Consider the following 14,677-nt stretch of genomic DNA (forward strand, 5'->3'; position numbering starts at 1 on the left):
TTGGTGAGAGGTTTCGCTTGCCTAATTTCAAATCCACCCCAACCATCAAAGCAATTTGTCACAAAAATGTATTTGTTTTGGCATTTCAGTATGCAAAAAAAAACCTCCTCACATGATCATTATTCAATGTGCTGATAGTGTGACTTCTTATCTGATCACTGACTGACTAAAATACAGCCCACAATCAATTACTTTCATTTAGCTAAAAGCACATTATATTTGATTGCTCACTACTGGCCGAATAAACAACATGGACTTTTAATTGCTGGTATAACAGATGTGCCAGAAAGGAAAATGGGGCTTCAGCTAATGTCGGACAATAGTGAAAAAGTATCTAAGTTGTGACAAAAGTATGACTGTATGCTGAATAGCAGCACAAATACACATACCTCTGTTAAAGTCCAGTTTGGCTACCTGCAGAGCGTAGGCCTCGCATTCTTTCTTGCTGAAACTGAAAATAATGACAGGCTGGAAGTTCCTCTCCATGATCATCTTCACAATCTTGAACACACTGGATGGACCTGAGGAAACCATGCATGTTGAGTACACATGAACATGAATGATGATGTAAATTGCTGACCTTCAAAACATAAACTCACCCCCTTGTACTGCTATACTTGTGAGGACCCCTGTTGAACTAATTAAGTTGAGGTTGTGCATTATCATAACCTGAACCTAAATTCTAACCTTAAAACCTTTTAAGTTGTGAGAAAGAGCCAAAATGCCCTCACTTCCAAAAAAATGTCCTCGCTCTGTTGGTTAAACACACAGACAGACACACCTTTAGTGCCTCCTTTGCGTCCTCTTGGATCCCACTTTCCCCCTCCACTGCTGCTCCCAGAATCCCCTGCTTCTCTCAGCACCTGCATTGCTGTATTGAAATTGTCCTCTCTGAAGTCTCCCTGAAGAAAAGTAAAACACACACACACACACACACACACACACACAGAGATGTTAAATGTCATGTATATCATGTGAAGACAATTCCCAAAGGATGCATCCAAAATAAGGAGATAGAGAAACTGGGCTCATACGAGTCCAGACACATGTAGTCTTATACAGTAGAAGTAGCCAACTCTCTTGCATAACATGAACAGGCTCCTGTTAGTGTGTTTTTTGTGTCTTACATTCTCATCAACAACCAGGTGGAGTCCATCGCCCCCTGCTGGGAAGATGTAGTGTTGCAGTGGAGTCGGACGGTAGTCTGTGTAGACTACATGGCATGGCTACAGAGGCATGAGACAGAAACGCTTCATTAATTATGTAACAAAATAGGGAAAGGATATCCTGATCCTCGGGTTACATTCAAGAGGAGGAACAAAGTAACTTTAGCGGTATTATACTGTAAGATATTCAAGGACAACATCCCACCTGCTTATGTAGGTGGCAAATCCACTCAGCAAACTGTCTGGCATTGGGGATGGTGGCTGACAGGAAGACGTAATGCACATTGTCAGGAAGAAGAATGATTGTCTCCTCCCACACCACACCACGCTCTGAAATATATAGAGAGCAGAAGAATTTGTTACAAACGGGCCTCCAAGAGAACATGTTCGCATTCTTATCCAAAACCTCTCTTACCTTTTCTGTGAGGTTTGCTCAGTAATTCAATCTTATTATAGTGAATAGCTTGTTTTAGCCCTTATAAGGTCCATATAGGACTACCTGTTCCACTCATTTTGTGAGCATGTTTCATTCACAAAAATGTTACCAAAGAGTAAGAAGAAGAATTTCCCGCAATTGATCTTCTATTTCTTGCTCAGTGGACATAAAAATAACAAGTTTGGCATAGTACAGCTAGTAACGACATGCAGCACATTATCTTAAATCAATTGCACATGCCACGTACTGTAATAATTAATCTGTTCATAGTCGTGGTTCTTGAACGACGTCCAGTGATCAAAAACAAACGGAGTTAGTCAATCGTGTGTGTGCAAATGGTATTATTCTATGCACACCTGCATCTCTCATGTAATGGATCTCGTCAAAGATGACCCACGCCACTTCCCTCATGATCTCAGAGCCTCGGTACAGCATGCTCCTCAGGATCTGGGAGAAAAGCAGATCAACACCAGCCTCCAACAAAGGTGATATGTGAGAAATCTAATAAGAGCTCAGATGTGACTGTATCTCACCTCTGTTGTCATGACGAGACAGGAGGCGGTGGGGTTGATGGTGACATCACCGGTCATCAGTCCTACATCCTGAAACTCTTCGTACATCTCTCTGTACTTCTGGTTGGAAAGGGCCTTGATGGGGCTGGTGAAGATCACTCTCTGTTTCTCTCTAAGGGCCAGTGCGATGGCATATCTACAAGAGGAGCACATAACAGTGAATCAAGCTACATCAATAAAGCAACTGGAAGTAAGTAAAACAATAAATAGTTTAGCCAGTAGCTCATGTAAAAGATAATTATGATTACTGTCAACTTTTGATACTCAGAATTTCTGCATAATAACACTGCCTTCCTGCTCCCAGAGTACCTCCAAGTCTCAGAGAGCAAAATCAATTAGAAACAGCTTAACACAACTAGTCCTTTTAATAAAAGTCACCCTAGTTGATTAGTTCCATTTGATTTGTTTAACAAATTTACTCTTATTGTACATTTTAAATTAATTAAAATAAAAGTGCTACACAAAAAACAGATAAAATGGCAGCATATGCCAATCCTCTCACACCAATAGCTTAAGGTATTAAAAATTGCAATTATGCAGTTATTACCACCCAATAGAATGAACAACACTTAATGAAAACAAGCTATTATTACTGTAGTTTGGGTTTAACTGCATTGCATAGTTACTCTAATGTGTACATTACATTAATGTGTGTGTACTGCAGCGATCCAGACAAAGTTTAACAGTACAGTAAGCAATTTTTGATCACAAAGAATATCCTTAGTGATGTCATGTTTATTGAAGATACTTACTCAGCGCAGACAGTCTTGCCAGCAGAGGTGTGTGCAGACACAAGCACAGACTCATTATTGTCGATACATAAGATGGCCTCACGCTGAAACGGGTCAAGAACGAAAGGGTACTCCTGCAAGACAAGCATGACAAGTCAAAACCAAAGAAAACAATCCAGGTGTAATATATAGAAAACTATGTTAACGGCGTGATAACGTGCACGTCTTTTCTGTTTAGGAACTATGTGCTGCCGTTATAAAGTTAGCAAAATGTTTCCAACAGAAACTTTGACATTTTCTTGGTCCCCATACAGATTATATATTGGATAACATTCTGCTCTAAACAAACTAAATTAATTCCAAAAGTAGAAAAAGGAGACATGTACCTTGGCTGCTTTCCCCACCCGTGGTTTTAGTGGTTTATATTCATCATTGGCAGGCAGAGCGACCTATTAGGTAAACACAAGATCACAGTTTTGACAATAAAAGTCAGTGAAATCAGACAAGTGACAAATTTAAGAAAAAGTCTAACGTATATATTGTGCTGTGGCCTTTGCAGTGGGCAGAAACTAAGCCAATTGTGTATGAGATGTTAGAGTCCTATCCAACCGGATCATGAAAACACAAAATGATGGAGTACCATTTTGAAGAATTGTGTTCAGCCCTCCAGAGTCTCAGAAATATATATAATATATGTAAATGCATAGTGAAGCAATCTGTGCATTTCCTTTGATTTGCTTTCTTTACCTCATGTGAGCATCCTTCCACAGTCTCAACTTGCTGCACCTTCACTTGGGGCATAAATTCTGCCAGACTGAAGGAAAACAAACACCTGTTCACTACACAGCAACTTTAAAGCATAAAAAAACATATTGTACAGCATCGCAAGCCAGTATTCCCCTGAAAACAATCACTGTGATTGATTTGATTTGAATGACAAAGTTGAATCAATACATCTTAAACAATTTCAACGAAACCTGAAAGATCACAATCATCATTGCGGGGCTGTTGTATACAGTCTACTGCATTAGTTTCAGTAGTGACTGTAGTACTAGGATCCTTTACTTAAACTTAGCAAAACACCACTACGTAAAAAGACATTCAAAATCTGAAAAAGTACAGAATCCATATCAGCTTATCTGTACTAAACTGTGTGTACATTAGCAGAATGGCAGACACCTAAGTACCCTGTACAGGTATACAGTGTTAAGATGTTGTTCATCTCACTTAAGGTCATTAGCAGAGACTGCCTCATGTCGTGGTTTCTTCCCAAACACCACCTCCTCTCCACCGTCACTGTCTGCCTCCCTCTTAGCCCGGGTAGATGGACCTGCATCCTTGTCAGTGCCATTTTTACCTACAACTTTCCTGGAAGAGAGACATACAGGCATAGTACGGAGGTTAACTGATATAATGTACACAAGAACGTTACACCAACATTTAGCTGACCTTACTCTTACAACTTTACACTTCAGTCTCAGTAAAAAATAAAATACAAAGGTTCAACGCTACATATAAGACAAAAAAAAAACTCAAACTAGCTAGCTAACTAGCATGTTGACGTTGGGGCGTTAGCTTCACTGTCTGGCACGAGCACACATGGTGGTACGTTCAGGTTCCCTGAACAATTAAACCACCTAGTTTTAAAACAGCAAACAAAGGAATTTACCCTATTTCTGGTGTCAAAGACGCAGGTATCTTTTTGCTACTGGTGGTTTGTTGTTCATCGTCGAACACGCTGAATAAGCCGTCTCCGAAGGCGTCTGCCATGATTGTTAGGGGCACACTTCCCACAATACAACACGAGGTTGCGCCTCGTTAATGCTTCCGGTACGGCAGCTGAGTTGTCCAAAAGTCCTCAAACCGATGTGAAACAAGCTAGCGTTATTTTCCTCACTCTCTCTTTCCTTTTAAGACTTTGCTCATGGCTTGGCATCACACAGCTGCATAAAGGAGCGTCAGACGGACATTGTTTTGGTGGCATTATGGGTGGAAAGAAGAAGAAAACGGCGGCGCAAGTGGCCACCCCGGTGGCCCCGGCAGCAGCAGCGGCGGCCGCAGCGGGCAGGACCGGTGCCCCTGTAGCGGGGACCGGCGTGGCGGAGGAGCCGAAGAAACAGCCAGGCAGCAACAAACAGGCTAAACCAGCCAAAGAAACCAAGTCAAAAGGTGGTATCACTATTTGGCTGTTGTTGTAGATTCAGAAACAAATTGCACCATTCAAATTGCCAGACATCCACACTAGACAAGCAGGCTCTTTCGTTAAGGTGTTAGAGGTTTAATACTGGTTAGTGAACATACATTGCTGTTAACTGACACAATTCTGTTTTTCCACCCTTCCTCCAGCACCAAAGACTTACAGTCTTGCCAACACTGCCCAGGTCGACACTGGTGGAGTCTCAGACAAGTCGATCCTCAAAGTAAGTCATTGCTTTGGCACCTGTGTACTTTATCTGTATAGTGAGGCTTGACAGAATGTTTCCGTCACAACATCTATGCCAAGTAAATGTTGCTGCTATAACCTGTTGTTGACAGGCTTGTAACGTAATCTAATGCCCATGACACTGAAATAGTCTACTATTTATTCAACTGCAAATCTCATCCATTTTGTTAGGTGTGTTTTACACTGAAATCATTAAAAATGTTGATACTGAATGAGATATTACTCTTTAACACAGGTTTCTATCCAAGCTGACCTGGAGAAGAAGATCATCAAACTGATAAATGACTTCAGAGAGGAGAATGGGGACAAAGGGCCCATATCAGGCAGACTTACGAGCAAGAAGTTGCTGGTAAAGACAAACTCATCCCTCTGACTCTTCACAGTTAACACACACACATATTGTAGATTGCACATGTAGATGTGTTGTATTCAGGTCGGCTTTGTCTTGTTTGTGCTTGCAGGACCTGTACACAGCTCTGCAGAAGTTCAACTTTAAGAGAGAACACATCGAGGAGGCGATGAAGAGTAGTGTGCTGTACGGAGGGGATCTCCACTCTGCCCTCGACTGGCTCTGCCTCAACCTTAAAGATGGTAATAGAGCGCCAGCAGTCATTTAGATGTCATCACCCCTTTGAGGACACAGGGCTGTCAAAAGTGTGACTCTTCTAATTTATTGTCTGTGCATTAGAGGAGCTGCCAGAAGGTTTTAGCCAGCAGATGCAGGAGGAGAATCAGAAAAGCAGACCAAGGTACCAGCCTCCTGCCCAGGAGAAACCTGCAGCCCCAAGCCCCAAAGCACCCATCAATACCCACAAAGAGACCACCAAGGTTTGTGTGTCTATTTACAAGGTGTGTGTTGGCTAGACATTTGTGTACTGTTGCACTAAATGGAACCTCATAAGTGTGCTGTGTTGTGCTGCCAGGCCACAGAGAAGGAGGAAGCTGCAAGCATGAAGGATTGGATCTTAAGGTATGCAGAGCAGAGCAGTGATGAGGAAGAGGAAGAAGAGGAAGGCCAGAAGACAAGGAACCCTGAACTGGATGAAAAGTTTGATCCAGTAAGTCAAATTAAAGCAACTTAAAGCTGAGCAAGAAAACAATGAGCATGTTTCTGTAGCTTGAGGGCGACGTGAAAGTTACCACATTTTAGCTCTGAAATGTGTCTTTTTTTCTGCTTTTGTATGAAGTTAGGAAGTTGTGATACTGTAGTTAATGTCAGTGAGTGTGTGCCATGGTGTAATAACTGTGTGTATTATTTCTTGATGTGTAGAATGACAGGTATTTGATCCTTACTGCTCAACTGTATGACGCAAAAGAAATGGCAGCTGCTGCCAAGGCAAAAGGAGACAAGACGGGCCAGAGGATGGCACAGGACAGAATACGCATAATACAGCAAGGTAAGTGTGCCTTAACTCTCACACGCAGAGAATAAACAATTATTTGTAACTTACTTTTGACTTATATAGAGCAAATTTGCTTTCTGCTTCTAGAGATGAAGCAACTGGAGTCCCACCCCATGTTCAATCCAGCTATAAAAGTGGTAGACGAGCCACAGAAGGAAAAGAAGGTACCTCCTGTAAGTGAGGACAAAGAGGACCTCAGCTTCAACTTGTTTGAACAAGCCGAAAAGGACCCTCCTGCGGTGAAAGGTTTGAAAGTGTTTCAAAGGATATTGTAAATAGAAAGGAGAGCATACTGTAGCTTCAAGTTGTAATGCTGTGATTCAAGACTAATATACTGTATAGTACCACTGTAATAGATGCTGTACACATGGAGGTCACACCCATATCGCTAACCATAGCCAAAACTGGGTTTGATCTCAGCCATATGAGATGGTTTTTAATATAAAAAACTTCAAAGTGGCATAAATTCATGGTAGCAATCTTAGAGATTCACATACTTTTTTCTGATCAGTTTCAGTTGTGAAAAAGAATGAGCCAAAGGACATTCGCAATTTTGACTACACAGCTCGCAGCTGGACAGGAAAGTCCCCCAAACAGTTTCTCATTGACTGGGTCCGAAAGAATCTTCCCAAGAGTCCACCGCCAACTTTTCACAAGGTTGCTGCTGGTAGATACTGGAGATGCAAGTACGTTTCTGTGTGCTCATTCCCAAATGCAAATACATACATTCTGTTGAAAGTAGCTCAGATGTACTCTAGTAAAGGGAACAGTTTTCCAGATAATCTTGATGTGCTGAAAATCAGCAGTTGACTTCTCACTTTTCGAATTATTTTGCATGGATTTGATGTCTTTGCATTTGTCAGGGTGCGCGTTCAGAGGCCAGATGATGTTGTTGAAGTTTGTCCCACGATCCTGACTGAGGACAGCATGCAGGCTCAACATCTAGCAGCCACACTGGCCCTCTACACTCTGATTAAAGGACAGGTAATACATGGTACCAAGCAGAGGATGGCACAGTTTTTCTGTGCTTCTTTGCCTCACATTTATTCATTTGAATCCTAATTCTACTCTACTAACTAATTCACTCAGTCAGTGCACCAGCTGCTTCCTCCAACCTACCGAGACGTGTGGCTGGAGTGGAGAGACAGCGATCAGCAGCAGCAAGACGAGAGCCGCACTGCTGCCAACAAACCACGAGACCAGTTCATCTCCCGGCTTCTGACCAGACTCAAACAGCAGCAGAACCAGAAGCAAGGGCAGGAGTCACAATCCCAGTGCCAGCAGGGGCTGGGCAGGGCTGAGGAAGAAGAGCCCGAAGAGTCCTGGGAGAACCTGGCAGGTCTTGATATTGGGGAGGGAGGAGAAGAACTGGAGGACAAGAGTGAGAGAAGAGGAGGGAGAAAGGAAGGAGCAGGACCACTTGAGGCATCCAGAGAGCTCTTAAAAAAGCTAAAGAAGTCCTCACTAGCCCACAAACTGCAGGTAAATACACTTAAGCGTTGTACAATTTACAATTAAAATTAAATTAAAGACATCTTAATATTAAAGATGCATAAACTGACCCCAAGTAACTCACCAAGTATCTTACCTTCAAGGCAGAACGAGAGCAGCTTCCTGTCTTCCAACATCGGCATCGTGTCTTAGAAGCTCTGCAGCGCCATGCTGTGGTGGTGGTGGCTGGTGAGACAGGCAGCGGAAAGAGTACCCAGATTCCTCAGTTCCTGTTGGAGGAGCTGTTAACAGGAGGCGATGCGGCGCAGCCCTGCAACATCGTGGTGACCCAGCCCCGTAGGATCTCTGCCATGAGCCTGGCCTGCAGAGTCAGCCAGGAGCTTGGCTGTGAGGATGGACCAGGATCGAAGGTGAAAATATACTTCATCTTAAGTCTCTTTAGGCCTTATAATGAAACCTTGCTCTTAGCTCTTGTATAAACGATAATGCAGACTGATACGATGCTTTAATGATCATGTTTCATGTTGAAATCACGTTGCAGTCGTCGCTGTGTGGATACCAGATCCGGATGGAGAATCAGTCTGGTGAGTGGACCCGCCTGCTGTACTGTACTACTGGAGTTCTGCTAAGGAAGCTACAACATGACAGACACCTCAGCTCCCTGACGCACGTCATCGTAGACGAGGTACTGACTGATGACCAAACAGTATTTGCAGATTGTAAATTACTTTTCCACCATAAAGTCAATATATTTGTGGAAACAATTTTTGTTAAATTACATAATCCAACTGTGGTTAGATAATTTAGCAGTAATTTACCGTTAGCCTTGTGCTCTCATCTAATCCCTAACAATCCACAGAGTCAGTCAGCCTCATCAACCAATAAGTGCATTTAAATAACAAGACAGCGAGTTGGAAAGGCTATTCTAATGCATTCTTTTGACTTAAGAATATTCTACTCCACCCATCTCACCTCCATGTCCTAAGGTCCATGAGCGCAGTGTCCAGTCGGACTTCCTGTTAACCATCCTGAAAGATGTTGTTATGAGGAGATCAGACCTGCAGCTGATCCTCATGAGTGCCACGGTGGACTGCCACAAGTTCTCCAACTACTTCAATCGCTGCCCAGTGATCACCATCCCCGGCAGGACTTTCCCAGTGGAGGTCGGAGGAGCTTTGCCTTGTGTTTACTTGAATACAGAGTCTAATATAACTATCACTTTGTCTATTCTGAAGGCATTAGAAGTGGATATCGGGGATAAGCTGTATCTCTTTCTGCATTAAGTTCTGTCACAGATGTATTTTTGTTCCTACGAACATAGCCAAGGAAAGAGGACATTTTCATGCTTCTGCTGTTTTGCTTCCAGGTGTCCCACTTAGAGGACATAGTGGAGCAGACAGGGTACATCCTGGAAAAGGACTCTGAGTACAGCCAGAAAATTCTTGAAGACGAAGAGGAAGTTAGCATCTCTGTCACACAAAAAGGCGGCAAGACACTACAGCATCAGGTAAAGTTGTCTATCATCAGGAGCAATATGGTATATGTGATAGTGCTGTTATGTTGCTGTGCCAGTCTTATGTATGTAATCCACTTCTGTCTGTCCCAGGAGGTGATATTGAGAGACTCCTCCTCCGGCTGGGACCTGGGTCCAGATCTAGACCACTACAGCAGCAGGACTCGGCAGGTGCTTCAGTATATGAACCCTAATAAGATCAATATGGACTTACTGGGTGACCTCATCGACTACCTAGGTACAACTCCTCATGCTCATGTCTGCCAGCACAGGGTCATACTACACGTTTAGGTCTTATGTCATGTGTGTTAAATGTCTGTAATATTGTGCTCCGACAGACAAATCGCCACAGTTTGCAGAGATGGACGGAGCCGTTCTCGTGTTCCTCCCGGGTCTGGCTCACATCCAGCAGCTCCACGACCTGCTCTCTTCAGACAAGAGGTTCAGAGACAAAAACAGGTGAAGTGCAACTGTCCTGCAGTAAACTTTTAAAACAGAAGAAATTGCGAAAGCACACACACTTTCATTTGCCACACTGTGAGTTCTCAACGCCTCTTTTAGGTACAGGATTGTTGCCCTCCACTCGACTCTTTCATCCAAGGACCAGGCTGCTGCCTTTACAGTTCCACCTCCTGGAGTCAGAAAGGTACCTCCGGATGTGCTATAAGAAATAAGAAAATAGAACAATCAAGATAATGTGATATTGTTTAAGAAAGCCAGTTTTTTTTTTACCCCTACTGCAATGCTTTGCTTTGTTTTTCTTGTAGATTGTCTTGTCGACTAACATTGCCGAGACTGGTGTGACTATTCCTGATGTGGTGTTTGTCATCGATACAGGAAAGACTAAAGAAAATAAGTATGGGCTCATGAACAATACCAGAAACATCTTGCATAATATAATATTGATTTGATTTGAAATGTATTAAAACAGAAAAAAGTCACTGAGACCAAAAGTCACATTAAAAGCACACAGCTTCACAGCATGAGCATACAAAATAAGTCAGGTAACCATATTCATATTGTTATTTATTAACTTCCTTACGTTAAAACAGATTGTTGCTCTTATTGGAGGCGAATTACTGGATCTGTTTCATGGCCTCAGACTTAAAACTATGAATCAAAAAATGCCTAAAATGCTAATATCAGCATGCTAATATAGTCGCAATGTCAATGCTAACCAGAGGATGTAAAGCAGGTATGTTTACCGTGTTCACCATCTCATTTCAGTGGGTTTGCATGTTAACATTTGCTGGACAAACTGAAATTTTGACCTGATGACGGCACTAGATAAAATGCATCCGTCATTCAGAACTACAAATGTCGGCCTCATGGTGGTGCCACAGGAAATGTCAGATATTTGTACCAGATGTCATGGTAGTCCATCTAATAATTGCCACCCAACAGGCTGGTATACCCATCCTTAGAACCACACCAATAGAATGGCTATAAACTAATTGATCAATGAATTAGTTAATTAATAAGCCAACTTGGTTGTGGAGAAACTTAACTCTGGTCTGCTGTGTCGTTCAGGTACCATGAGAGCAGCCAGATGAGCTCTCTGGTGGAAACTTTTGTTTCCAAAGCCAGCGCCCTCCAGAGGCAGGGGAGAGCAGGACGTGTCCAAAACGGCTTCTGCTTCAGACTCTACCCAAAATACAGGTATGGTGGTCATCGTTCATGACGCAGGGATGGGAATAGAAACACAAAGCAGGAAAATATAATTTCCCATTAGATCCAATAGATGTGGTTATCAAAAAATAAAGGAAAACCTGATCTCTTAAACCTCAGGTTTGACGCCTTCATGGATTACTCCATTCCAGAGATACTACGGGTCCCACTGGAGGAGCTCTGCCTTCATATTATGGTATATAAATGTTTTTTCCTTCCACCGCATGTAGAGACAATATTGAAGCTTCTGTTTAAGGGATTCTTTAGTCCCCTCTCTCCACCCCGGTAGAAATGTCAGTACGGCTCCCCGGAGGACTTTCTGGGCCGGGCCCTGGATCCTCCTCAGCCCCAGTCGGTCAGTAACGCCGTTAACCTGCTGAGGAAGATCGGTGCGTGTCACCTCAACAATCATCTCCTCACCCCTCTGGGACACCACCTGGCGAGTCTGCCCGTCAATGTGAAGATCGGCAAGATGCTCATCTATGGAGCCATCCTCGGCTGCCTGGAGCCTATAGTACGTCCTGCTGCCTCTTTATTCAGAAAAAACAAATCAAAACTACTACTATTAATAGTAATACTACTATGGTATTGTGTCATTATTATATATTTTTAAATCATGATTAGTTTCACAACTTCCATGAATACTAATAAGACACTTGTTTTAGGCGACCATCGCAGCAGCCATCACTGAGAAGTCTCCCTTTTCCACACCAATGAATAGGAAGGAGGAAGCCAACCTGGCCAAAGCCGCTGTGGCACTGGCCAACTCTGATCACCTGACGATATACAATGCATATGTGGGGTATGAACCCATGGGACCCAGATCCCATTGTTTGATTAATTACATTTTTTAGAAATTATTATGTCCAACTAGGAAATACAGGCAAAAATGATAAAAACAATATAAATGAATTCATTTAACACTAATAATTGCAGGCCTTATTGTCCCTGCTGCTTCCAACAAGTTCTTCAGGGATATCGTGTATTTAATTTGGTAAACACAGTTGAAACCCTGCAACAATTGCTATCAGGAATCTGCTACCAATAGTAATACCACCATAATAACATCTTTTTGATATTCGAAATGATCAGTCTTGATAGCTCAATTTGTTTATGTTTTGCTTTTTTTTCTGATGACCTGTTTCATACTTTTAGGTGGAAGAACTCACAGACGGAGGGACAAAGAGTAGAAATGTCTTACTGTAGGAAACACTTCCTCAATCGTACAGCTCTGATTACAATAGAGGTAACACACATGTAAATTTGCCCACACATTCATCTCTCTCATCCACCTCCTGCCTAATCCCATGTGTTTGGCTCCATCCTCTATCCAGGATGTGAAGAACGAGCTGGTGAGGATGATGGAGCAGGCAGGTTTCTGGCTGCCTCGCTCTCGCTCCAAGCAGCAGGCGGCCTCGCTGTCCAAGCAGCAGATCTCCATCCTGAACGCGGTGCTGACGGCGGGGCTCTATGACAGCGTGGCCCGGGTCTTGTGCACCCCGTCCGTGGATGTGCTCGAGCGAGTGGCCTGCACGGTGGAGACGCCCCAAGGCAAGGCCCAGGTCCACCCTTCATCTGTTAACCGCAACCTGCAGACACACGGCTGGCTGCTGTACCAGGAGAAGGTAAGGGTGAAGAGGGTGTGTGTGTAATACCTGCTTGTCTCTGAGGCACAGTTGGGCTAAAGCATGTTCATCCACAGGTGAAGTACACTAGGATCTACCTGCGAGACACCACTCTGATATCTCCATTCCCAATGCTGCTGTTTGGAGGTGACATCGATATTCAGCACAGAGAAAGACTCATCACACTAGACGGATGGATCCACTTCCAGGTCGGAGGTTTCTCTGGAGTTGGGCTCTGTTCCAACTTTTTCTTTTTGCTCTTAGTACATTCTGCAGCTGCTCTTACAAAGCTTGCTTTGTTAAATGCAGTATGCATACAATTGGAACAAACTATTTTGTCATAACATGGCGCCTTGAACTTTGACCCCATGCCTCACACATCGGTTGCTGTCTGTAGCAGGAAAAAATGCTCTGTCATCTGCTTGTGCACTCTCGGGGGCTCAGCTGATGTGATGTATCCCTTGTGGGTCAGAATAGCCAGAAAACTGTGCTGGCTTTTGTACTGCAAAATGCAACCAGATGCAGTAGGATATCCTGGTATTTTTGCCACATTGCATTTGACACACTCTGTACTGTGATAGTAAATATGTTTCTGGCATACTGAATAGTACAGTAGTATGTGTATTGGAACGCACTCAGTGAGGTATGGTGTCAAAGCTATCCATGACTCCCTGTGCTCTTTCCTCTTCTATCCCCTTTTGTAGCAGCAGCAGCTTTTTCTTTGCAAACTTTGCATTGAATCCATGTTGTTCACCCTGACAGGCTCCTGTACGGATTGGTGTCATCTTCAAGCACCTGAGGAAGCTAATGGACTCTTTGCTTGAAAAGAAGCTAGAGAACCCTAGGATGAATCTGGAAGGTAAACTCAAGCATCACTATGCGTCGAACCTGAAAAGTCACGACGAAAAATGCGTACAAAATAAATGGCCATCATACAGATTTATTTTTTTTGAGCCAAATGGCTTGGCTGTCTGTTGGTTACTGTATCTTAAGTATGGTAATGTATGTGCATTTACAAAATACACTAAATACAATACTGCTACATAGGTTTTAAGCACATCCGTTTTTAGATAAAAGATAAGGGGAAAAGATGTAGTAATTTTTTTGCTCATTCTGTTTCTGTCTGCTACAGGTGAGAGGACCATCCAACTAATTCTGGATCTGATCAAATCGGAGTATGCCGCATGATATCAGACCACCAAAGGATCTGTCTGCCACTGAAGAACCTGCATACCAGAACCTTTGTGTCCAGTAGTCCTGGAGACAAAGTGCTTCCTATTTGCTCTGGTATTTGCCTGATGGCTAAAGACAAAGTGATGGTTACCAGGAATTCTGACTCACATTGAGGAGTACTGTATCATATGAAATGCAAAAATGCATGCTGAAATTTGAGAGAACAGATTAAGATACAATTATGTTGCCAAATGTGGTGGAAATAAAGCTGTACACATTTTTATTTCAACCAGTGATTTTGTCATGATTTATGGTTCATATAAAATAATAAATGGCAGATATCCAAACGCAGCGTCATGGTGTGTTACAGATGTAGTGCACAGTCAAAGTTAACAGGCAGCGGATATCTAGGGGACAGAGTGTCTGTAGATGGAGCAGCTACAATATGGTCAACTTAGTTTAGTATCACATCAGGTGTCAGGTCAGGACAGTCAC

At 42.9% G+C, this 14,677-nt stretch overlaps 2 protein-coding genes across 2 annotated transcripts in view; one reads left to right on the top strand and one right to left on the bottom strand.

Annotated features, from left to right (window-relative positions):
* The window catches only part of mtrex (Mtr4 exosome RNA helicase), an 18,203-nt gene extending 13,518 nt beyond the window's left edge, over nucleotides 1–4,685 (bottom strand). Inside the window, exons 1-11 of the mRNA XM_070849957.1 lie at nucleotides 4,575–4,685; nucleotides 4,133–4,273; nucleotides 3,653–3,719; nucleotides 3,292–3,354; nucleotides 2,927–3,039; nucleotides 2,136–2,310; nucleotides 1,959–2,049; nucleotides 1,372–1,496; nucleotides 1,128–1,226; nucleotides 782–902; nucleotides 390–521 (exon numbers count right to left, since the gene is read on the bottom strand). Of these exons, the coding sequence (XP_070706058.1) occupies nucleotides 390–521; nucleotides 782–902; nucleotides 1,128–1,226; nucleotides 1,372–1,496; nucleotides 1,959–2,049; nucleotides 2,136–2,310; nucleotides 2,927–3,039; nucleotides 3,292–3,354; nucleotides 3,653–3,719; nucleotides 4,133–4,273; nucleotides 4,575–4,675 (1,228 nt within the window). The 5' untranslated portion in view covers nucleotides 4,676–4,685. The remainder of the gene's footprint in view (nucleotides 1–389; nucleotides 522–781; nucleotides 903–1,127; nucleotides 1,227–1,371; nucleotides 1,497–1,958; nucleotides 2,050–2,135; nucleotides 2,311–2,926; nucleotides 3,040–3,291; nucleotides 3,355–3,652; nucleotides 3,720–4,132; nucleotides 4,274–4,574) is intronic.
* Nucleotides 4,686–4,774: 89 nt separating this feature from the next.
* Nucleotides 4,775–14,435, top strand: dhx29 (DEAH (Asp-Glu-Ala-His) box polypeptide 29). Its single transcript, XM_070850168.1, has 28 exons — nucleotides 4,775–5,074; nucleotides 5,252–5,325; nucleotides 5,584–5,697; nucleotides 5,810–5,939; nucleotides 6,037–6,176; nucleotides 6,272–6,406; nucleotides 6,619–6,745; nucleotides 6,839–6,997; nucleotides 7,269–7,437; nucleotides 7,615–7,735; nucleotides 7,841–8,233; nucleotides 8,347–8,613; nucleotides 8,745–8,888; nucleotides 9,190–9,366; nucleotides 9,570–9,710; nucleotides 9,810–9,954; nucleotides 10,055–10,175; nucleotides 10,278–10,362; nucleotides 10,484–10,572; nucleotides 11,247–11,375; nucleotides 11,505–11,580; nucleotides 11,674–11,898; nucleotides 12,050–12,186; nucleotides 12,540–12,630; nucleotides 12,719–13,009; nucleotides 13,087–13,218; nucleotides 13,772–13,868; nucleotides 14,142–14,435. The coding sequence occupies exons 1-28, from the start codon at nucleotides 4,891–4,893 to the stop codon at nucleotides 14,195–14,197; spliced, it is 4,149 nt and encodes a 1,382-aa protein (XP_070706269.1). The 5' UTR covers nucleotides 4,775–4,890; the 3' UTR covers nucleotides 14,198–14,435.
* The last annotated feature ends 242 nt before the right edge of the window (nucleotides 14,436–14,677 follow it).

This window comes from Pempheris klunzingeri, chromosome 19, assembly GCF_042242105.1.
Source record: "Pempheris klunzingeri isolate RE-2024b chromosome 19, fPemKlu1.hap1, whole genome shotgun sequence".
NCBI classification, from domain to species: Eukaryota; Metazoa; Chordata; class Actinopteri; order Acropomatiformes; family Pempheridae; genus Pempheris; species Pempheris klunzingeri.

Coding starts and splice junctions, on each gene's coding strand:
- dhx29 (XM_070850168.1), top strand. CDS start 4,891: ATGGGTGGAAAGAAGAAGAAAACGGCGGCGCAAGTGGCCACCCCGGTG. Junction 8,889..9,189: donor CGCACGTCATCGTAGACGAG/GTACTGACTGAT, acceptor CCATGTCCTAAG/GTCCATGAGCGCAGTGTCCA. Junction 11,581..11,673: donor AGCTCTGCCTTCATATTATG/GTATATAAATGT, acceptor CCACCCCGGTAG/AAATGTCAGTACGGCTCCCC.